The sequence below is a fragment of the Osmerus mordax genome, chromosome 7 (genome assembly GCF_038355195.1).
Source record: "Osmerus mordax isolate fOsmMor3 chromosome 7, fOsmMor3.pri, whole genome shotgun sequence".
Lineage (NCBI taxonomy): Eukaryota > Metazoa > Chordata > Actinopteri > Osmeriformes > Osmeridae > Osmerus > Osmerus mordax.
The window spans coordinates 17,119,057-17,142,996 of NC_090056.1; the positions used below are offsets into that span (position 1 = coordinate 17,119,057).

At 48.3% G+C, this 23,940-nt stretch overlaps 1 protein-coding gene across 1 annotated transcript; it reads left to right on the top strand.

Annotated features, from left to right (window-relative positions):
* Positions 1 to 258: 258 nt before the first annotated feature.
* On the top strand, positions 259 to 12,231 carry LOC136946559 (protein Wnt-2b-A-like). Its single transcript, XM_067240934.1, is given in 6 exon segments — positions 259 to 492; positions 5,023 to 5,146; positions 5,148 to 5,244; positions 7,506 to 7,783; positions 8,119 to 8,383; positions 11,731 to 12,231. Coding segments are annotated over 6 exon segments (1,179 nt in total). The 5' UTR covers positions 259 to 307; the 3' UTR covers positions 11,961 to 12,231.
* The last annotated feature ends 11,709 nt before the right edge of the window (positions 12,232 to 23,940 follow it).

Genomic DNA, 23,940 nt, shown 5'->3' on the forward strand with positions numbered 1-23,940 from the left:
CAAGGAGCTTTTCTTAAGAAAGTCTGAGGAAACGTTTTTTGAAGGAATCGCGTCGGGGTTCATACCCTTGCTATTTGTGGACCGCCTGGTGGAGCGCGTGGACATGGTGCACAGACACTGCCTTTCAAACTCATGACAGCCGTTAGTGTACACCGGCCGCGCCACAGGGAATCAAACACCGGACAACGAGGCCTATGGCTGGCATTGCAGCTGACCGCTTCTGATTAAATCGGGGACTTTTTGTTTTTAAGTGTCGGGGACCTCATCTCAAGTCAGATCCATCACCAATAACAAGACGCACCAAGCCATGTTTGGTTTAAGTAAGGCTCAAGGCTCGCCGGTTACCAGTAGAATGGCTAGCTCGGCGGGGTTAAGGCACGGGCCACGAAGTGGGACATCCTCATGTGAGAGCCATGGTGCCAGCTCGCGGATATACTGCGCCTGTCTCCTGCTTCTGCTCGTGCTCACGCCCAGGGTGGATTCTTCATGGTGGTAAGTAGCTGGTTCCACCTATGTCTTTCTCTACAGACGAGACATAGCCAACAGATGGACAAAGTTCAACACAATAGACTGCGTACTCTGTACCTATATTAATGATCTAAACGAATTTTAGTATTTCCAATTTTGGAGAGGGGTGGGGGTGGGGATTTAATATCTATTTTTTTGCACACACAAAACAAAAAATTATTGTTACTTCAAATCATAGCTTATAGGCCTACTAGAGAAAACGGAAACATGATCTCTATTAATCGAAATGTGTTTCTCATATTGGCCTATAATACGAAAATATATTGGACAATCGAAATTTACATGGATTGATCTTGCATTTAATCATTCATTTTATTAGGCTAATTAATTAATTAATTATCGCATTATTATGGCTTAAACTGGTATAGGACTGTTTAATAGTCTGACTTAATCTGTCTTATTCGTTGTAGAAGCCGACGCATGTTTAAACGCACCCTTTGGTTCATTGCCTTTAGCCTCATTACTAAATATGGTCATCAGTAAACTTGCAAGTAGAGAAGGTAACATGCAGCAAATACTATATCGGAAAAAACGTCGTTTAATTTTAATATTATAACAATTATCCAACTCACAAACTGTAATTTAATATAAAAGGTAAGCTGGTAAAAAAAACTAAGACCAGTTGGTGTACATTGTAAGAGACAGAAAACATTTAAAAAGAATGCCTTAATTGCAGCAAAACGTTTTGGACAGTGAAAAAAAAATATTATGTGTTTGTGAATGGGAGAAGTCAAGCTTTTGTAGGAGGTACCCAATTTCAAAAATGCATTATATTTCCTGATAGTTTTTGGCAGCCAGATATAGCAATAATAATAGAGCGATAAATGTAATTTATGTTGGCGCTCTTGGCTCCGCGCGTGTTCAACTCAGCTGGAGTCTGCATTGAGCGAGGCGGAATGGTCATTAATTCACCAGGAACCCCAAACACACACATAGGCTTCACAGATACTCACGCGCGCACACACACACACACACACACACACACACACACACACACACACACACACACACACACACACACACACACACACACGCACGCAGACACACACGCACACACACAAACACAAAGGCACAGTCTTTAATTCTCCAGGTACCCTAAATTAGACATTTAGGGTAGAGGTGGTGGGTTAAAATATGTGAAAATATCTCACACTACTGTAGCATATGCCTGCTGGTATGCTGGCATAGTGTGCATCTGATAATGTAAATAATAAGGTGTATATGAATGTATACAGGTATGCAGGCAATAGTTTCCATAATCTTACACCCAGTTATTTGCATTTATTTCCAAGGAGAGATAGATTTTTGATCTACTGAGAAGAACTATATATAATTCTGCCAGACAGACAAATACTTGTGGTATTGTCTTCAGGTACAAGTTGCTATAGCATCACAGAAGCTGTGGGTCGCTCCAATGACCAGCATTCCTCATTGAAAAATGAGATCTTGTGAAAGGATCTACCTTTGCACATGTGTTCACATCGCTATTCCCCTCAGTTAACTACTACTTATGATGAGAGTGAGGTTTTTGACTGTGTTGTGACTGGATTAGCATCCATTGGAAAAGTCCTCAATTTAAATTGCTCAAAAAGACACCCTTTGAGGAACAGTCCTTTATATTATACACTATCCTGGGTCAGTTCCTGGAGCATCCTACCAGATGAACCTTCAGACACAGGCTGACCCCAGAACAGCCATCTTATTGTGTTAATGGTGTACTGTTTTATCATTTTTCCATTTACCTAAATGTTTATCCAGCAATGGTCATAGCCCAGATAGCGCGATGTTAACATTGTGATTTGAGATAGGGAGATTTGAATGTGTGTTTCAGAGGGGACTGAATGTGAGGGAATGTGTGTGATCCGGTGGATGAGAAGAAAACCCTGCTCCGACCCTCCCATCTCCTCCCTCTCCCTCTCCTCCCTCCCTCCCTCCCCCCCCCCCCCCCCCCCCCCCTCTCTCTCTCTCTCTCTCTCTCTCTCTCTCTCTCTCTCTCTCTCTCTCTCTCTCTCTTTCCCCTTCCCTCCCCTCCCCTCCTCTCCCCTCCCCTCCCTCCCTCCCTCCCTCCCTCCCTCCCTCCCTCCCTCCCTCCCTCCCTCCCTCCCCTCTCTCTCTCTCTCTCTCTCTCTCTCTCTCTCTCTCTCTCTCTTTGTCTCTCTCTCCTCCCCTCCTCTCTCTCTCTCTCTCTCTCTCTCTCTCTCTCTCTCTCTCATGTAGACACACTCTCAAACACACACACACACTCCTTTTCTCACTAAGAGTGTAATAGTGGGTCTTTACGGCATGTTAGTTTAGACCAGCAGATAATGATTTAGTACCCTATAAAAGCACCAGTCCTGACTCTGTGTGTGTTAGAGAGAGAGAAAAAGAGAGAGGAAGAGACAGACAGAGTGTGTGTGTGTGTGGTGTGTGTCAGTGTGTACCTGTGTGCATGTCTCTGTCTGTGTGTGGGAAAGGTGAAAAAGTAAGAGAAAGACTGTGGTTGTGACAGAGTGTCCGTACATGTGTGTGGACTGGTCCTTTGATGAGCACTCTGTCCTAATTGTCCCACTCAGGAAAGTAGAGACCCTTTACCCTGAGTCCTACTAGAGCTCCATCATAAAGCAGCCGTGCACACATCGAAATGATCCCTGACCTACTCGCCCTGACCCTGGCTGACCCTGCAACCTCAGAACTGCACTGGGTTTCTGTGCCACACACAATAAATTACAAACCTACCGTTAGTATGTTTTTCTATGAGAAATGATCCCAGAGATCTAGAAAAAAAAACCTGCGGTTGTGGATGATCAAAGAATTTCGTATTGAAGTGAGACTTGATGGAGGTGGTGTCAAGCTGCATGACTGGGGCTGGGCCTGGGGCTGGAAAGGAATTTTGCACTTTTAAAGAAGTTGATTAACTTTTATTGACATTAATCTCGCAATATGAATCAAATTGGAAAAGGAAACTGAAGGTAAGAATCTCTTAAAACAGGAAGCAAAGATGGCTGATGAATAGACCAGGAAGAGTATGTCTGTCTCACACACCCAGGATCTGGTCCAGTCTTTGGCTCACTGACTTCATGCAGTCATTGCATGCAAAGGATATCCAACCTGAATATGATTACTTTATTTTACAAGGACCTTTGCTGCTCAAACATAATGAGGACTATGTACAAAAAAGTGCTTTAATTTCTGAATGGCTCATCCAATTTACATTAACCCAAACTTTAAACGGACTCTGAAGTCCGTTTTTTAGTCTTAGGTCAATGTATCCTGTTTGCTACAGTACTGAACCAAAACTAGCAATAATGTGTCACTGTCCATGACTTTTGGTGATCGTTGTATACAGTTCCTACACACACCCACATTCAAGTGTACACACACAGAAGTGTGCACTGTTCATGTTTACATTCATGCAATCAATTCAGCCATATCAAGTTGGGGAAACATATAGAAAGCTCTAGTGTGCACTTCCTGGACAGTGTAAGACAGATGTTGTCCAGGACTCTGTTTACCCTGTATGGACACAGTAGAAGCCCCTGTTAGTGACTTTGAGTTTGGGGAGTGAGAGCGTGAAGGGGAACAGTTAGGGGTAAGCAGGTTAGAAAGGGAGAGACAGAGGAGAGAGAGAGAGAGAGTGAGAGAGAGGAAGAGAAAGACCAATCTAGAGATGAGAAGTGTTGGTTAGTTCAAAGGGGAGGAGGGGGGTGTAAGGGAAAAGGGGAAAGAAGGAGGGAAAGAAGGAGGGAAAGAGAAGAAGAAAGGAGGGTGTTTGGTAGAGACAGAGGGAAGGGAGAGGGGGGTTAAAAGGGGATGAGAGAGAGAGAGAACCTGCGAGTGTGGCTGAGAGAGACAGAGAGAGAAGGAGAGGAACGAAAGAGAGGGGTCGAGAAAGGGGGGAAGAGAGAGGAGAACGAAAGAAAAAGGGAGAAGGAGGGTTAGGGTTAGTGTGTAAACGGGGGTTCTACCTGACAAGGTTAATGGAGGCCCCTGACTCCTAGCTCTGATTTGTGTCGACATGATTTCTCCCACTAGACACACAGTAGGAGAGGCTACCACACACGACACACACACACACACACACACACAGACACACACACAGGCTGACACACACACACGTGCACGTCACGAGCATGCACAGGGCTCGTGGGGAGAGGTTAAGTGCTTATTTATTTGGAGAGCAGAGTAAATGGTTTCCTCCTCCTACTCTCCAACCTTTAAGAGTTTAAGTGTAGTGAACTCTGACTCCAAGGGACTACACTCTCTCCCTCACACACTGTCACGCTGACTCATAACCGCGTGTGTGTGGTCAACATGTACAGTATGTCATTCAGAACAAGTCAGATGACAAACATGAATAAATAACCTTTTATACGACTGTGCTATTAAATACATTTTCAAGAACTCCTTTGTCTGTTTCTTAGTGTTCATGTAGGACTTTAATGGTCAACCTAACAACCCTCTGTCTCTCTGTTTCTCTCTCTCTCTCTCATCTCTCGTGTGCGTGTTGCACAGGTACATTGGTGCGCTGGGGGCCCGTGTGATCTGTGACAACATCCCGGGCCTGGTGAACAAGCAGCGTCAGCTGTGTCAGCGCCACCCAGACATCATGCAGTCCATCGGGGAAGGGGCCAAGGAGGTGGATCCGGGAGTGCCAGCACCAGTTCAGACACCACCGCTGGAACTGCAGCACCCTGGACCGGGACCACACCGTTTTCGGGAGGGTCATGGTGCGCAGTAAGTGTGTTCCTCCTTATGTTGGGGGGGAGAGAGGGGTTGGGGGGGGGGGGGGGGGGGTGCAGGTAGTGGATGGTGGGAGAGAGGTGTGTACGAGTGTGTTCCAGACATACTTTCCCAGAGTGTTCCCTTTCTCGTTCTCCTTGACGCACACACACTGCACAGACACATACAGTGGGGTGTGTTTATAGTTGCTAATGGACCCGCTGTAATGCTAGGTGCCTCGTCGATACACACGCAGAGCTGTGGACGCGGGATTGTCGTCACCATGGCGTTTCATGCCTGTCAGACACCTTAGCTCTGAAAATGACCTGAAACACACACACACGCTCATGTATGCGCTCACACACAGTCACACACGCAAGCACCCACCCACACACACTCCCGAACAGATGTAAAGGCACACACTGTTCACAGAAATACGCTTTGCACATGTACAGTTTTGAGTAGAGCATGCGTGCCTTTTTGGATCAGTGTTTATCTGGTTATACAGTTGGATGTAATAAACACTCTCTACGAATGTCCAGAACAGTTGGCTACACAGTGTTTAGTGTTTTGGACAGAGGAAGTGGAGAGAGAGAGAGAGAGAGAGAGGGGAGGGGGGGGGGGAGAGAGAGGGAGGGAGGGGGGGGGGGAGAGAGAGGGGGGGAGTGGAGAGAGAGAGAGAGAGAGGGAGGGGGGGGGGAGAGAGAGGGAGGGAGTGGAGAGAGAGAGAGAGAGAGGGAGGGGGGGGGGAGAGAGAGAGGGAGAGAGAGAGAGGGAGGGGGGGGGAGAGAGAGAGGGAGAGAGAGAGAGAGAGAGAGGTGTTTGTGTAGTCTAGACATCGGACGTCCAAAACACTGAGAGTTGTTACTGTCCCTCCCTCAGCCATGACAAACATGTGTGAGGGCTGGTTATGGACCACACCTACTAGAAGATAGGGACATGTGTCTGTGTGTGTGTGTGTGTGTCTGCTCCGACAACGGGTAAACAGTAATGTAGATGTAAATATTTAGAGAGATATTCTCGCCGACAGACAAACACCTCGGGGTGAGTGATTACCGCCACCCTCTGACCCTTGAGAGGCGTGTGTGTGTAGATGTGTGTGTGTGTGTGTGTGTAGATGTGTGTGTGTGTGTGTGTAGATGTGTGTGTGTGTGTGTGTAGATGTGTGTGTGTGTGTGTGTGTGTAGATGTGTGTGTGTGTGTAGATGTGTGTGTGTGTGTGTGTAGATGTGTGTGTGTGTGTAGATGTGTGTGTGTGTGTGTGTAGATGTGGGTTGTGGGGGTGATCCTGGGTACCCACCTATCTCAACCTGCTACCCAGAAAACCCTCTCATCACAGATCATCCAATGAGGAGTGCACTGGACCATAGAAACATTTGGTAAAGAGGTGCAGTGATAGAAGGTTGACCTTCCAGTTCAGAGCAATTCATGGGACTGTATTCTTGATGGAAAAGAGTTTGAGGCTTCCAGTCCACTTTCAGATCCATCCAAGCTGTCGATATTTCAGGTGATTGAGAACACTGTCTGAAAATTAGGAGCTGGAAAATAAAGTACCTCTATAGAGTAAATCATTGCTCTTTTCTTTCTTATGAGTTGACATGAATCCCCGTTCACTTCAAGCCAATTTTCCACTTGACTATCAACATTCTCAGGAACAAGGTTTGAAGAAGAGTTGTTAGAATTTTTTTTTAGACAACCTTGTTTTTTTTATTTTATTAATTTGTTTTACTCGGCAACCAGATTTCTATAGTGTTCTTCCACAAGGAGAGCCAATGAGCGTCAGGTCTGCAGGTAACACCTTGACCAGTAACCATGCGTTCCTCCTGTCCATGAGTCATCACCTCTCAATGACATCATTGTGGGGCTGATTAATGGGGTATCACTATGTCTGTCTTTAAACAATTTATGTGAGTGGAGGAGAGCACATCTAGTAGGATTATCTCCACACTAATATTTAAACAGAGCTGTTCTGCTCCTCACCAAGCCTGAGATGCCCTCTCCCTGAACAGCATCACTGTGCCCTGATGGGCCACACACACACACACATACACACACACACACAGTGCTATCACACACATACACAGTCACACACATTCACAGTGCTATCACACACATACATAGTCACACACACAGGCGCACACCCTCACACGCACACAAACATGCACACACAAACACACACTGACCTGCCTCCCTGACAGTTTACAGGGCTGCACTGCATCAGCCCTGCCTCACAGCGTGTGTGTTAACCGGCCCCCTCCCCCCCCGTCCCCCGGCAGGCAGCCGCGAGGCGGCGTTCGTCTACGCCATCTCCTCCGCCGGCGTGGTGTACGCCCTGACCCGCGCCTGCAGCCAAGGGGAGCTCAAGATGTGTAACTGCGACCCGCTCAAGCGCGGCCGGGCCAGGGACGACAAGGGGGAGTTCGACTGGGGCGGCTGCAGCGACAACATCAACTACGGGATCAAGTTCGCCAAGACCTTTGTGGACGCCAAGGAGAGGACCGTGAGGGACGCCCGGGCGCTCACGAACCTGCACAACAACCGCTGTGGCAGGACGGTGAGGAAGCCGGACACGCACTCACACACATTTAGTCACTTAGCAGACGCTCTTATCCAGAGCGACTTATAGTAAATACAGGGACATACCCCCCCCGAGGCAAGTAGGGTGAAGTGCCTTGCCCAAGGACACAACGTCATTTTTCACGGCCAGGAATCCAACCGGCAACCTTCTGATCACTATCCCGATTCCCTAACCGCTCAGCCACCTGACTCCCCACACACGTTCACACACCTGCGTGCACGCGCGCGCACACACGCATGGACACGACCTCACACATGCATACGCGCGCACACACACACAAACACACATTGACGGTCTGTGTTCCTCCTCAGGCGGTGAAGCGCTTCATGAAGCTGGAGTGTAAGTGTCATGGAGTGAGTGGTTCCTGTACGCTGCGTACCTGCTGGATGGCCATGTCGGACTTCCGCAAGACCGGCGACTACCTGAGGCGGAAGTACAACGGCGCCATCGAGGTCACCATGAACCAGGACGGGACAGGCTTTGCCGTGGCCAATAAGGACTTCCGCAAAGCAACCAAGAATGACCTGGTGTACTTCGAGAACTCGCCTGACTATTGCCTCATGGACAAAGCAGCAGGTGGGTGGAGGAGTCCAAACACACACAGACATATGCACACGCACACACACACGTACACACAGACACCTATTTCCTCATGAGAAGGAAGAAATCCCATTGTGTCTCTTGACCACATGAAGATAAGCAGGAGACAGCATCCAGAATGTTGATGGATCACCAGTCTGTGTTGTGTGTTGTGTCACAATCTGTCTGAGCGGTACCGGGTGTTCTGTGTTCACAGTTGACTGCTCTCTCTTAGTGTGTGTGTGTGTGTGTGTGTGTGTGTGTGTGTGTGTGTGTGTTGTGTGATGTCTTGGGAAGCTAATACCTCAGTGCCTCCAGGGCCATGCTGGCTGTGTGACCACCTGACCTCCCAGGTCTCTGTCAACACACACACACACATTCACACGCACACACAAGGACACACATCCACACGCTGTCTAAAAACATGGACCGTACACTAGAGAAAGATAAATGAAAACTCACTAGCTTAGGTTTCTAGTTACTGTTACTATTGTTTTTAGTTTGGCATTGCTGGTGTCCAGTCAGAGTAAAGCCATAGGTGTCTAGGATTACCTAGATTACCACACCTGTCCCATCCAGCCTCCCCCTCCAGCTTAACCCCACCCTCACCCTCACCCCAGCCCAGCAGTATGGCTTATCCCTTCAAACACACATAAACAAGCAGGAACTCAGGCATGCATGTATGGGCATACAGGCACAAAAGTTGTGTGTGTGTGTGTGTATGTGTATGTGTGGGGGGGGTGTTGAGGATGATGATCTACTGTGTGTGTGTGTGGGGGGGGGGGGTTGTGTGTGTGTGTGTGTATGTGTGTGTGTGTGTGTGTGTGTGTGTGTGTGTGTGTGTCTGTGACTCATGACTCAGCAGCCACCACACCTCCAACCACAGCTCCACGTTCTCCTCACCTCCCTCCACCTCCCTCTCCCTTCCTCCACTTCCATCCACCTCCCTTTCCCTCCCTCCACCTCCCTCTCCCTCCTTCCACTTCCCTCTCCATCCCTCCACCTCCCTCTCCATCCCTCCCTCCACCTCCCTCTCCATCCCTCCCTCCACCTCCCTCTCCCTGCCTCCCTCCACCTCCCTCCCTCTCCCTCCCTCCACCTCCCTCTCCATCCCTCCACCTCCCTCTCCCTGCCTCCACCTCCCTCCCTCTCCCTGCCTCCCTCCACCTCCCTCTCCCTCCATCCACCTCCCTCTCCCTCCATCCACTTCCCTCTCCCTCCCTCCACCTCCCTCTCCCTCCCTCCACTTCCCTCTCCCTCCCTCCACTTCCCTCTCCCTCTCCCTCCCTCCATCCACCTCCCTCTCCCTCCATCCACCTCCCTCTCCCTGCCTCCACCTCCCTCCCTCCACCTCCCTCTCCCTCCATCCACCTCCCTCTCCCTCCCTCCACCTCCCTCCCTCCTTCTCCCTCCTTCCTTCTGATGGAATTCACAGCCTCGGGACACTACAGGCTCGTTTTTCTAAATCCTCTCCTGTCCATCGCATTCTCTGTCCCTACCTCTGTCTCTCTTTCTTGCCCTCTCCCTGCCTCATTCTCTCTCTTTAATTCTCTCTGTCTGTCTCTCTCAATCTATCTGTATGTCTCTCTCTCTCTCTCTCTCTCTCTCTCTCTCTCTATGTCTCTCTCTCTGATCTAAGCATAGCTGCAGGGCAAAGTGGGCCTCGGAGTCTGAGAGCCTGTCTGTCTGTCACGCTTGACTGTCCATTTGACCCCACCACACACACACACACACCACACACAGTCACACACACACACACACACCACACACACACACACAGTCACACACACACACATACAGACCCCACCACACACACACACATAGACCCTACCAAACACACAGTCACACACACACACACACACACACCACACACACACACATGCAGACCCCACCAAACACACAGTCACACACACACACCACACACATGCAGACCCCACCACACACACTCACATGCAGACCCCACCAAACACACACTCACATACACACACACACATGCAGACCCCACCAAACACACACTCACACATACAGACCCCACCACACACACTCACATGCAGACCCCACCAAACACACACTCACACACACACCACACACACACATACAGACCCCACCACACACAAACACACAGCTTTTCAAAGGGGGCACTGGCTTGGGAAAAGGCTGTATGACTATAGGCCTCTCTACCAACAGTGCATATTTGTATCTATGGCCTGTTGTTCTGCCAGGCAGTGTGTTATGATAGCTATGAGCTTCTGCAGGGGTGTGTGTGTGTGTGTGTGTGTTGGTGGCTGTGTGTTTGTTGGTGGGTGTGTGTGTGTGTTGGTGGGTGGGTGTGTGTGTGTTGGTCGGTGGGTGTGTGTGTATGTGTATGTTGGTGGGTGTGTGTGTGTGTCGGAGGGTGTGTGTGTGTCGGTGGGTGTGTGTGTGTGTGTCGGTGGGTGTGTGTGTGTGTGTCGGTGGGTGTGTGTGTCGGTGGGTGTGTGTGTGTGTCGGTGCGTGTGTGTGTCGGTGTGTGTGTGTGTGTCGGTGTGTGTGTGTGTGTGTGTCGGTGGGTGGGTGTGTGTGTGTGTGTGTGTCGGTGTGTGTGTGTGTGTGTCGGTGGGTGGGTGTGTGTGTGTGTGTGTCGGTGGGTGTGTGTGTGTGTGTCGTAGGGGGGGTGGGGGTGGACAGGGCTCTCTCACTCTCACACCCTTTGAGGTCTAATCTCCGTGGGGATGACACCCTGCGAACACAGGAGCACACAGGAGCACACAGGAGCACACAGGAGCACACAGGAGCACACAGGAGCACACAGGAGCACACAGGAGCGCATACCTCTGTGTTCTAGGTAACTGTCTGAACACTCCCAAATCTGGGAGTGTTCAGGGAGGCTGGCAGGGAGACTGTGAGGGAGAGGGTCTTTTGGGGTGTTGAAGGTAAACCAGTGGATCAGTACACTGCTTGTTTGCTTGTTGAAACAGCACCCCAACTGTGTGTGTGTGTGTGAGTGCAGAAGACTTGAGGTTTGGTTGGTTTTTACTTTGTGTTAACGATCTTATGATTGAGTTTGTATGATATAAATAGAATGCTCACTGTTATAATAAGAACATGAGCCTGTACATTGCACAATAAAAATGCCTGCCTCATAAATGTGTTGCAACGCTAAGACAAGATCCCAAATGTCCCATACGAGACCTTTTTGCAGTCTAACGCAGTAAGGCACACATTTAATATTGTACGGGGGGGGGGGGGGGAATGACCCTTCAAGAACGTTTCTTAAATTGTAGCGACATGAGGGAAGGAAGGTAGAAGAAGGAACATGTTTTGGGCGGCACCATCAAACTCATCCTTCTTGCGTTTGTCCGCAGGTTCCTTGGGGACGGCCGGTCGCGTCTGCAACAAGTCGTCTCGCGGTACTGACGGCTGTGAGGTCATGTGCTGTGGGCGGGGCTACGACACCACGCGAGTCAAGCGCATCACCAAGTGTGAGTGCAAGTTCAAGTGGTGCTGCGCCGTGGAGTGTAAGGACTGCGAAGAGGCCGTGGACATACACACCTGCAAGGCCCCCAAGCGAGCCGATTGGCAGGACCAGACCTGAGGGCACACCCCCTCCAAAACAAACCAGCCCCCTCTCCCCCTTGGCAGGACAATCTGCAGGACATGGCATTCTGGGAAAATGTGTCAAGACCTGCCCCTTCTCTCCAGTTCCCTGTTGCATGGCTTCTATTCCTGTCTCTGTGAAAAGCACTAGAATTGAACTACAAATCCCAGCTTCTCCCCTCTCTGTAAAAGCCCTATACCTAAACTATGAACAGTCTGGGAGGTTTGAGGTGAACTGAAACTGAAGCGCTGAAGGACATTTCATTGCATTTTTGTCTTTATAACTGGGGGGGGGGGGGGGGGGGGTTAAAGGTTTGCTGCTTTCGTAATGCTTTAACAACACAATTTGACATTAACTGAGCCTTTGAGCTTATTCAGTAGTATATCGACAATATCATATAATCACAACATTTACATATTTTTGTGGGAAAGACATTATTTTGTGTACCGAAACTGCTTTGTCAGACAGTGAGAGGTGACTGAACAAGTCTCTGACCGTAGAAGAAATGGATTTGATCACTGAGCCACAGAGAATCTCTGCGCTTTGAGAGCATGGATGGATGGACGGATGGATGGACGGATGGATCGGCGTATGGACGGAAAGATGCATCCTCTGAACTTTGAAGGAGGGTGGTGTGATTTATTTAAATTATAAAGTGATGTTATGTTTCTCATCTCAGGGTGAGACTGCACTACGTATGTTGGGAGGGGAGGTCTGGGTGTGAAAGACAGCGGACGCCATTGAGGAGTTGATTGCTAGCTGTCCACTAAGACGTCGATTCTGCATAGCAAGAGATGTACTTCTCTGTTCTCAAGCTCGCTTGTATAACTTTTGTATATTGCTTTGTTATTATAATAATTATAAAAATGTTCAGACATCATACAGATGTTCATATAAAATATATTGTGTATTGGTATGAATCTGGAATCATTCATTTGTAATTTCACGATACAGGCATTCACAATACAGGTATAAACAATGCACTGCCCATCCCTGACACAGAGAATATGAAGGAATAAACAAACATCTGCTTCATTATAACAGATAGTGTTCCCAATGGTTGTTTTAGAAGTACAGATAGAGATATAGGGGGAAGAGAGAGACAGTAAAAGTGTTAGAAGAAGAGGAAAAGAGAGAGAGAGACAGCAAGAGAGACAGAGACAAAGGGTTAGACAGAACGATATAGAGAAACACAGAGAGAGAGAGAGAGAGAGAGAGAGAGAGAGGGGGGATTCATACTGCAGACAGGGCATGACTAATCAGTGTGACTGAGTAGGAGTTGTGCTGCCATACCTCTCCTCATAACCCAGTGTTATTCCCATCACACACACACACACACACAGACGCCCGCCAAGCACAAACGATGGCTGCTCTTACAGTTAACCAGGTTGGGGTCACCGAGTCAAAGTATGTGTGAAGACGTGGGAACCAACAGAGAAAGACAGCCCTCTGTACCAACGACACAAGCTCAGTCTGTGAAACAAGGTGTGTGTGTATGGGAGTAAGGGGGGGGGGGGGGGGGTGCAGTTTGATAAAAGAGATGATAGACACACCTACCCCCTCTCCCTTTGAATACCACCCCTCCTCCACACACACACACACCGCAGGAATTCCAGGTGGGTACCTAATGACTAGATGAGGGGTGTAATTAGGGCGGCCTGTTGATGGCTGGGATGTGATTGGGCGTGCTCAGTGCCATGGAGGGGCCAGGGGGCCCCTGCTGTGCCATGCTTCTATCAAAGGCTTTCTCGGACGGCTTATCAAAGGGAATAGTTTCCAGCAATCTTCTCTGGCCCAGCCCACATTAGTTCCGCCCCAGTCCTGTATTAGGGGTCTAATGTCTGGGTATTGTGTGGGGGGTGAGTGGGTGGCTGTGTCTAGCAAGGGGAGTGGGGAATAGGACTTTTGATGATTCCCCCCTCACACACAAACACACACACATTTTTTGACGTGCACCATATCCTGGCTGCTGGTGTGTGAGAGTTTGGGAGATGACAGAGGAAGGCTGTTATAGAGGAACTGATCACTCGATGCTCCAGAACCAACTCCAATGGGATGGTGGTGGGTGGGGGGGGCACATTGTCTGAGTGAAATAGCAGCACATAACAGAACACTACTGTGTGTGTGTGTGTGGGGGGGGGGGGGGGTGAGTGTATTTGAGCATCTGTCTATCTGTCTGTCTGTGTGTTCATTCACTCAACATCCTTTATATTGCTCGAACCCATCTCCTTATCCCCCAATACTGGGTTGGTGGATGTGTCCCTCGGTGATGAGATCATCTCCCCTCGCCCTGGCTGGGGACAGGAAGCAGTGGAAACCTGAGGTATGATTGGTCACGCTGGCTCCAGGAGACAGGAAATGCAGAGCATCTGCTCAGAACATACCACAATCCATGAAGAAGCCGCAGCACCCCTCTTAAAGGGGTAGTTGAGTCTCAAAATACGTTTGTCAAGCATTTCTACTCCAAAAACAATCAAGTCAAAATCGTCATTTCCCAACACGTTCACACTCACAACTGGAAAACAAAATACTGAACAGAACAAAGATAACCAACAACTTGTCTCTGCTTCTGAACGGTTCATTTGGACCAGTGGATTCTTTATCAGACTGCCTTCGTCATTCTTCTAGATGATGTCAGACCTGGTCGCCAGCCACCGTTCACCGCGAGGCCCTAAGCTTTATCACAGTCGCTAAGATAACGGAAGCTTCCCGGTCCCCCTGGGTCGTGCCAGTTAGCAGGTGTCTATTCCTGTGCCCACGTTCCACTGGCAGGTCCATCTGTGGCCTGGATGTCTGGGGGCATTCCTTTAGCAGGGCATCACAGGGGGATCATTAGGGGCATGGTGGTGGTGGGGGGGGTACTGTGTGTGTGTGTGTTGGAGGGGGGGGGTCAACTAATTTCATAACCAGTAAAAACCAAGAGAACATGTTCGGACAATGAATGCATAGCTGTTTCGCTCTCTCTCCCTCCCTCGACCCTTTTTCTCTTTCTCCGTCAACTTGTTCTCTCTCTTCCTACACCGTCTCTCTCTCTCCCTGTGACCCCTCTCTTTCCCGCCAACCCCCCCTCTTCCTTCACCCCCTCTCTCTCTCCCTCCACCCTCTCTCCCTCCCGTCTCTCCCTACATCCCTCCCTTCCGTCTCTCCCTACACCCCTTCTCTCTCACTCTCCACCCTCTCTCTCTCTCTCCTGTCCCCCATCCATCCATGTACATCCATCCATGTACAGCTTCCTCCTCCTGTTCGTCCTGTATAGCTAAACCCTACATAATCTCTCACACATAATCTATCACATAAATTTTCCAGATTATTCTGTCCAGCCCATCTCCTCCCAACCCCCTACCCCCTCACAAACACACACACACACACACACACACCATGTCGCCCTTTCTCTCTGTGTTTGTTTCAGTCTGTTCCGTGGTTCTGTAGCCAAACCCCACTGAGTGGAGCCGCACACCACAGCACTCCTCACTTTCCTGGAAATGGACTGAGCGTGTACCGCACGGCCCTTCTGATCCTCTACACCTTCATCTCACCCAGTCTCTCGCTCTCTGTCTCTGTTCGCTCTCTCCGGCCCTCCTGCCTTCTCAGTCTCTCTCTCTATCCCCTCTTCCCTTTGAACTTCTCCTTCTCTCTGCTTCTCTCTCTCCCTTCATTGTGACAGCTATGCAGATTTATGGTGCTCATGTCCAGGCTGTAATGCATGTCAGTCTGAGCTTTTCTGGCCAAGTGACATCAGCCCTGAGAATTGAGAATAGACTGAGCTCTGGTTACACACACACACGTAGGCCATGCATGCAAATACACACAGACACACAGGCCAGGCATGCAAACACGTACATGCACACAGACACGCACAGGCACAGACACAAATGATGCCTGGAGGCGAAAAAGCGGGATAGGACGAGGCATGCAGATAGCTCCTAGTGTATACACAAATAACAAATCTCATCGTAAAACACTGCATATTACTTTGGGACCAGGAGTAAGGACTAATTGTTTAGGCCACAGTAAATAGGCTGTAGTAGGGATGGAGAGCAGAATGATTGTATATGGAGAAAGAGAGGGAAAAGGGAGAGAAGGAGACAAAGAGCAAGACAGAGAGGGATGGATAGATGGATGGATGAAGGGAGGGTGTATAGGGTTACTGAGAGGCCTGTCGGGCATGTTTATCAGCAGTCAAGATCTTAATCTGAGCAGAAAGCACCGCGTTCGCTACAATTCGTCAATATTACTAGCACCACCTGCCACCATCTGCCCTCTCCCCCTCTGTCTTCCCCCTCTCTCCCACTCCTCTCCCCCTCTGTCTTCCCCCTCTCTCCCACTCCTCTCCCCCTCTCTCCCACTCCTCTCCCCCTCTGTCTTCCCCCTCTCTCCCACTCCTCTCCCCCTCTCTCCCACTCCTCTCCCCCTCTGTCTTCCCCCTCTCTCCCACTCCTCTCCCCCTCTGTCTTCCCCCTCTCTCCCACTCCTCTCCCCAATTACAACTTCTCCCTCTCTTCGCTACTGCTGTAGTTCCCCTTTCCCGCTAAATGTTATCCTCCATTTATCCCCACTTTCTTCTCCTCTTTGGACTGTGCTGTCTTCTTCTCCTCCGCTCCCCCCACCTCTCACTCCAACAACCCGGGTCCTGGGTGGGGAATAAGGACCCGGACGGCTCCACCGTCATCTCTGAGCTGGGGTGGTCGTGGAGTCTGGAGCAGACACACAGTCACACACACACACACACACACACACACACACACACACACCTGCAGGCATTGACCCCCCAAATCCCCCTACACTCACCTCTCACTTATCGGGCCAGGTTCTCAGCATGTCAGCACACTCTTATGCTGTGTCATTCACTCCCTGTGTGTTTGTATTGTGTGTGTGTGTGTTTGTCTGTCATCTCGCATGCCTGTCTGTCTCTGCGTGTGTGTGTGTTGGTGTTTGGTATGGATAGTGTTTACCCCAGAGGGCTTGTATGGGACACTGCTCCATTTAGGGGTGACTGGTGGTCTGGGAGGTCAAAGTTCATATAGTTTAGCACTGTCATAATAATGCCAGTGGATATCGATGTCCCTGTCTGTTTCTCCACAGACAGCTGCCGTAGCATCAACCGTAATGTCCCGGAGCTAAAGGTAAACTATTCTGTCGGCTGTTTGGATGCGATAATTAATAGATAGATGCTTGGGGGTCGGAGCTGTAGAACACGTGCTGTCAGCTACCTGTAGGTGCAGAGAGAGTCAGTGTTCTTCACAGTCTCTCTCCCTGTCTCTCCATCTCCTTGTGTCTTTTTCTCTCTATGTCTGTCTGTTTTTGCAGCTACAGGCCAGGCATGTGTGTGTGTGTGTTGGGAGGTGTTAGTGTGGTGTCAAGGGAACATGTCTGGGGGCTGTGAGAGCAGCAGTAGGAGGGGCAGATTTATTAGGGCATTGAGACTAATATTTACGTGACCTGCTTGGAGAATGCTCTGGGACAGGGAGAGGTGTCCAGTGCATCGCCTGCACAGGGGAACACAGCAGATTACCACACCAACAACATCTTATCTAGGGGCGCCCTAGTAGCTTACTGGGTAAAAGTGCGTACCACCAAGGCTAAGGCCTTCACACAGGGGCTTGGGTTCGATTCTGGCCCGGGTCATTTCCTGCATCTTGCCCCCCGCCCCCTCTCCCTGCTTTCCTGTCTCTCCCTCCAACTGTCTCTATAAATAAAAGCTGCAAAAAGCAACAAAAAAAAAGTCTTATCTACAGAGCTCTCATCCCTCCCTTCCTCTCTCTCTCTAAGCACTGCCATTCACCACTCATCCCGTCCACATTAGGGAGTATGAGCACAGTATGAGATCCTTCAACTCAATAGTGCTCCTGAAACATGCAAAGCCTCCCCCACACACACACACACGTACACACACACACGTACACACACACACGTACACACACACACGTACACACGTACACACACACACACCTCTGGAGTTGAGAGCCTACCAACACAACGTTGTCAATCTCACCTTTCGTTACAAAGATTTACTTCAATGTTGTTTTTGAAAGCAAAAATGTTTTATGTGGTGAGTGAAACGCCTTAAAGGAAAGGTCCTTCATTTATCCACCACAACTATATTTCAACCCTTGCACAAACAAGGTGTTTTGTGATGTATGATGTAGTGCAACAGACCAAAATAGCTATAGACCTGTAACAGGTGTAATTGCTCATGCAACAATTAAAGTAAGGGTTGCGGTGGTAATTTCGATTTATTTTCTTTTGGCACTTTCTCAAACCAAAACTCACCACGTTTTACATTTCCCTCTTTGATTCATGATAGGCTTGTTGTACATTGCAATAAATGCTTGTTTGCATGCTGCCAAGAGCGTGGATTCCTGTTTAGAACATCCTCTTCGGTTTATACATTCATTATAAACCCATTCATCATAAGATTATAGGCATTAATTAGCTTGCGTTGTTAAATAGGTAACAGTTAAAAGTTCAATATTGAGTACCAGCTGTTGCACTGGCACCCTTATGTGTACTACGCACCCCTAATCCTTTAATATGAATAGTCTGAGTTACAAAATATTTTAAGGGATGACTTATTTGAAAACTACCCAACAGATGTCTGGGGCATCAGGTGGCTGAGCGGTGAGGGAAGTGGGCTAGTAATCTGAAGGTTGCCAGGTCGATTCCCGGTCATGCCAAATGACGTTGTTTCCTTGGGCAAGGCACTTCACCCTACTTGCCTCGGGGAGAATGTCCCTGTACTTACTGTAAGTCGCTCTGGATAAGAGCATCTGTGATCTATTGCGATATAGCTGAAATATTTACAATTATTTTGGTGATTTTTAATTGTGCCGATCAAACAACAGCCCATATGGTTACTGCCACGCCCACATTATCTACTATCCATCCTCTATTTTATTACATATTGAGGGGAATAAGGGAGAGAAATAGAATTGACATTTTCTTAAAAGTAATTACAGGGACAGGTAAAGTTTATTAAAAGGTATTGTTTAGATAGTTTACAAAAGGAATCATTAGAAATTCTATACTTGATATTTGAAATGGACAGTTGATATTGCCCAAAATAAATAAGCTTTGATAAGGATCAAATGTATCCTGTTACTATGAATTGTTGTCGTACGCAAATTCTGTATTGTGCCTGTCAGTGTGGTGGCAAAAATGCAAAATGCTCTACTTTATCCTGAAACTAACAATATGTGCATCAGCCAGGATTATAACTGTCGTTAGTGTCAAATGTTAAAGGGCTCAGCATAAACCTTTGTAGAACACCTCAAAGCTGTTGCAAGTGAGAGGATAGGCTTTTGTTCATTTTTACTGTGTGTGTGTGTGTGTGTGTGCGCGCACTGGAACTCTTAACTACTATCTGTCACTGTCTGTAGGGTTCCCTGGATATCACGGTTAATGTCAGCATCACTGAGTGTCAGCTGGTATCACTCAGTGGTATCTCTGACTGGTATATCTCTCTGTGTGCGAAGGCTGTGCGTTTTGACCCTGACCCTGCATCTGTCCTGTTTCCCACACCTCTCTCCCTTTCTGGCGTGTGTGTGTGTGTCGGTGTGTGTGTGCGTGGTCAGCCCGTTCTGTGGTATGTTAATGGAATTTCGACTATTTGTCCAGGTCACTGTTGTTTGTGCCTCGTGAGGCGTCTCTGTAAATTCCCACTCAGCGAGGGAGATAAACACACACACACCTCCTGACGTCGCGACACACACCTTGTAAGGTGAAGAATGTGCTGGACCTCTGGTGTGTGTGACAAGCCCACATGTCAGATTTGCCACACTGTCCTTTTTACTCTCATAAATCATCGGTCAGAACTTTGTGTAGAGATTTGTTTTTTTATTTATCAGCAACAGATCTCATATCCATTTGAGATTCCTGCATCCTGACTGCGTAAAAGCACTTGTGCAAATGTGTATGCAAGGAGCAAGGTGACGGAAGAAGAGCCTCTGTATGTACACATGAACATGTATGTTTATTGACAATGTGACGTGAACGAGGTTGTTTCTTCTCTTACTCACGTCACATGCTTGTTTGGATGTGGAACATCACCTGATTGATGGGTTTCAACTCAGTGGGCTGGAGGGGCTCCAAGCCGGCTCTGCTTCCCCAGGGAAGACTATCACTTACGTCCAGAGAGAAGGACCAGAGCCCTTGGTCCCCACTGTAGGGGCCACCTGTACAAAATGCCTGGCCAAAGCTTTGCTCACTGCGATGCAACAGTCTCTGGGAAGTTGGAGACTCTCAAACGTTCCGTATGGGTTTATAAGCCACAGAAGCCCAAGAAAACAATTCCTCAGTCGCGTAAATTGACAGTAAATCTCCTTTGAATCTTTTGAAGCCTTTTAGCACCTCCAGGAAAGACACCGTATAGTGGCCTCAGTCGCCTGGTAAACAATGATAAACAGAGCGATCGCTTGACACAGCATGGAGGCCTTCTCTGGGGGAAAACATTTACCTCCAGCTGCCAGTCGAACAATATCAATTCTGTTTTACAATAAAGTGCTGGCAGAACAGAAACATGTTTAGGAAACTCATCCGTCCCTCTGGGCCAGTAGACGGTTGTTTATCCTCTGGCTCCTGCTCTCGCTAAAGGGATAATTCAATCAAATATATTACAGCTTCATAGAGGCTTAACCTTGCATCCATACTGGTACACCAGGACCCCGAGCACTGCTATGATGTCATCTATGGAGAGTTTTAAAACCACAATCAGTTTTGGAGCGAGAGGCAGAGTGGAAGTTTTTTTTTTCTCCCCGTTTGTGATTAGGTTGTGTCTAGGTTTTCCCCTGACCCCGTCCTCGAGACCTGAACAGCACTCTGACAGTGTGTTGATTGTGTTCAGGGTTCGTTCCCTCTCTCGTGCAGAGTCTGTGGGGGCAGGTAGCAGTGCAGAGCTGGAGATGTTGCCCAATAGCACTGTGTGTACGCTATACATCACTCACACACACACACACACACTCACATGCTCAAACACATGGATATGGATTGGGTCAGTACATGCGTGCGCACACAGTAAAGCACAAGGATGGGGCGGAGAGTGTAAATCAATGCTGTGTGGTGCCAGGTATCTCACAAACATCTTTGAGTGGTGAGCCATGAGTCAGTGTACAGGTAACTAATCATGGTACACACTAACGCACACACACACACACACATACTGTACATACTTACAGGGGCAAGTTTGCTTCAAACCAGTTCTGACAGAGATAACAGAACATGTTGTGCCTAATTCATCCTTATATACGGAAGATAGGGATGGGTGGAGGGAGGGATGGCGGAGGGATGACGGAGAAATGACGAAGAGATGATGCGAGAGACCTGAAAATGTAGACGACTTAGTATTCATAAATGTCAGAGGTGTGCGTGTGAACAGTATATATTCTACATGTTTGAGTGTGTGTGGGGAAGGGTTATGGACCACAGTCCATTGCCATGGTGCTTTTACTTCACACATCATACCGTTGTCGTAGAATCACATTTTCTGCTAAGTGTTTAAACTGGGAGAGTTTATCACGGAATAAACAGGAGTCTAATGTGTTTATCAGACACTGAACTACACACACCAACAGCTGTTTATGACACAGAGAGGTCGCCAACACCACAGCATGGAACAACAACACTTTTCGCGGAAAACGCTCAAAAAGACCGCATGTGAGGGACTGTGATGTTCATCTTTGGGGTGGATTCCTCCAAACATGGCAACCAAACGCTCTGCACTCCAAGCTAAAGGAAGATGTTCTCCATGTCTGAACTGGGTGAAGGGGGGTGTTTGTAAAACCAATTCCCCAAGCAAACATATCAATAAACACAATTCCACTTAACCGATATAAATACTCCATCAGAAAGACAAACCAAAATACATACACACACAAACAGCATCCTCCAGCCGGAACTTGTAACCCTGGACCTTGGCCAACCATTTTGATAACCACGCCATTGACCGTGAGGTTAGCCAGCCTCACGGCCTCATCATGTCCAATATTCAAGCTCTGTTTCACACAGTCCAGTACACCAACACATTGATCTCATAACTAAGACGCAGACATCCTGACAAAAAAAATGGCCTATGTTGATGACAAACAAATGGGATTTCTATGGACAGAAAACATAAGCTATGAGTTAACTCAGGCTCGTATTTGGTTCGAAAAAGGGAATCATTGCTGGCAGCTACGTTTTGTTTAGTTTAATCTCCTTTTCTGTTATTAAATTATCCCATTCATGCTTAAGTGTATTGGTGGAAGCATTGAGGGACAATGAGCGCACGGTTTTGCACCAGAAGAAGGGAGTCATACCCGTCTAACCCTATACACAGAAGTATAAATTAGCAAATATATCCTCTATGCTGTCTCACGATGATCCTGTTTCAAAGGGAAATATATCTTAAGGCATGCTTCTTAAGCTGATATATCTGCTCTGTGATTCAGAGTTAAAACCCCTACTTCTCTCTTCCAGTGTTCTGTTTAGTGTCAGTCTCTTAATATGACTCAGCGTATAACATTCCTTATCCGTTTACATGCGATGTTGTGCAAGAATCACAGTATGTTTTCACGACCCAGAACACTTGAACATTGAACATTACAGTAGCTTCTCCTTCCCTCTCCCCTACTCTCAAGTGGGTTGAGTAGGGTTACATCTTTCCAACCACTGACCCCTACCACTGCATCCTTTACCCACACCACCACCTTAAGTTCAGGTTACTTCATTTTTATCATAAAGACTAGCATATGATTGAGAGCACTCTTCACACATTTCACCAAAAGTGCAAACACACACAACCACATAAATACACAGACAGGTAAGCCAAGTGGTCGGATGGACTGACAGGAACAAATCATCCTCATCTCATCACTATCACTGCCAAACTGTCTGCTCAGAGCGCCAAGTTAGATCCATAGTTCCATAAAATCACCAAGAGCTAATGGAGCTGCTAGCCCTGTTAGCTTCAGCCCCAAGCTAAAGAGACCATGACCATCCCCATCATCCCCGCACAAGCACCTTCCCAAGCCTCTGGGGAAGGCTACATTCCTGGTCGGCGGGGAGGGGTTATAGATGATGGCCAGGAGAGAGAGACTCTCTAGGGGGAGAGGAGCCTATCTGCCTATCGTGTGAGGCAGGCAAGGAGTGCAAGCATTAGAAGTGGGGCTCTCTGGACCTGTCTGGATGCTGGAGAGAAAGAGGGAAAGGGTGAAGAGAGAGATACAGACAGAGCGAGAGACAGAGAGAGAGACAGAGAGTGGGAGACAGGAGAGACCAAAAAACAGAGAGAGAGAGAGAGAGAGAGAGAGAGAGGGGGATGAGAGAGAGACAGACAGAGAGAAAGGCCAGATGAGATTAGTCTACTTGAGTAGGCTCGATGAAACCCTTCAGCACACAGACAGCACTCATAAAGCTGAGAACTGTCTGTCTACCTTATCATTGAGACAGGGAGAGAGGGGGGCGGCTGCAATGCAACACAACAACTTTTTTCTTAGAGCACACACACTTCAATCCAACCTGGCTGGAGTGTACTGAGCGACATAACAACTTACGACATAAACGTGTCACTAATGTGTTTACTTATTAGTGACATCCCACTGTGTATGGCGGTGGACCACAATACGAGACAGCAGAATCATGATGCACCTATAGTGTGTATGCTAACAGACACTGTGGCGCAGGGAAATCTCAAAATGCAGATTGCCTAAGAGTGTCTTGCGTGTGTGTCTGTGTGTGAGTGTGTGTGTGTTGTTTGTGTTTAGTTGCTGGTCGCTGTGACAGAGACAGATGGGGTGTCTGAGAGGGAAAGATAGCCCACCAGCCAGCCAGCCTCACAAAGACACGCAGCATGCCCCCATCACACACACACACACACACACACACACACACACACACACACGCAGCATGCCCCCATCACACACACACACACACACACACACACACACACACACACACACACACACAGCATGCCCCCATCACACACACACACACACACATGCACACA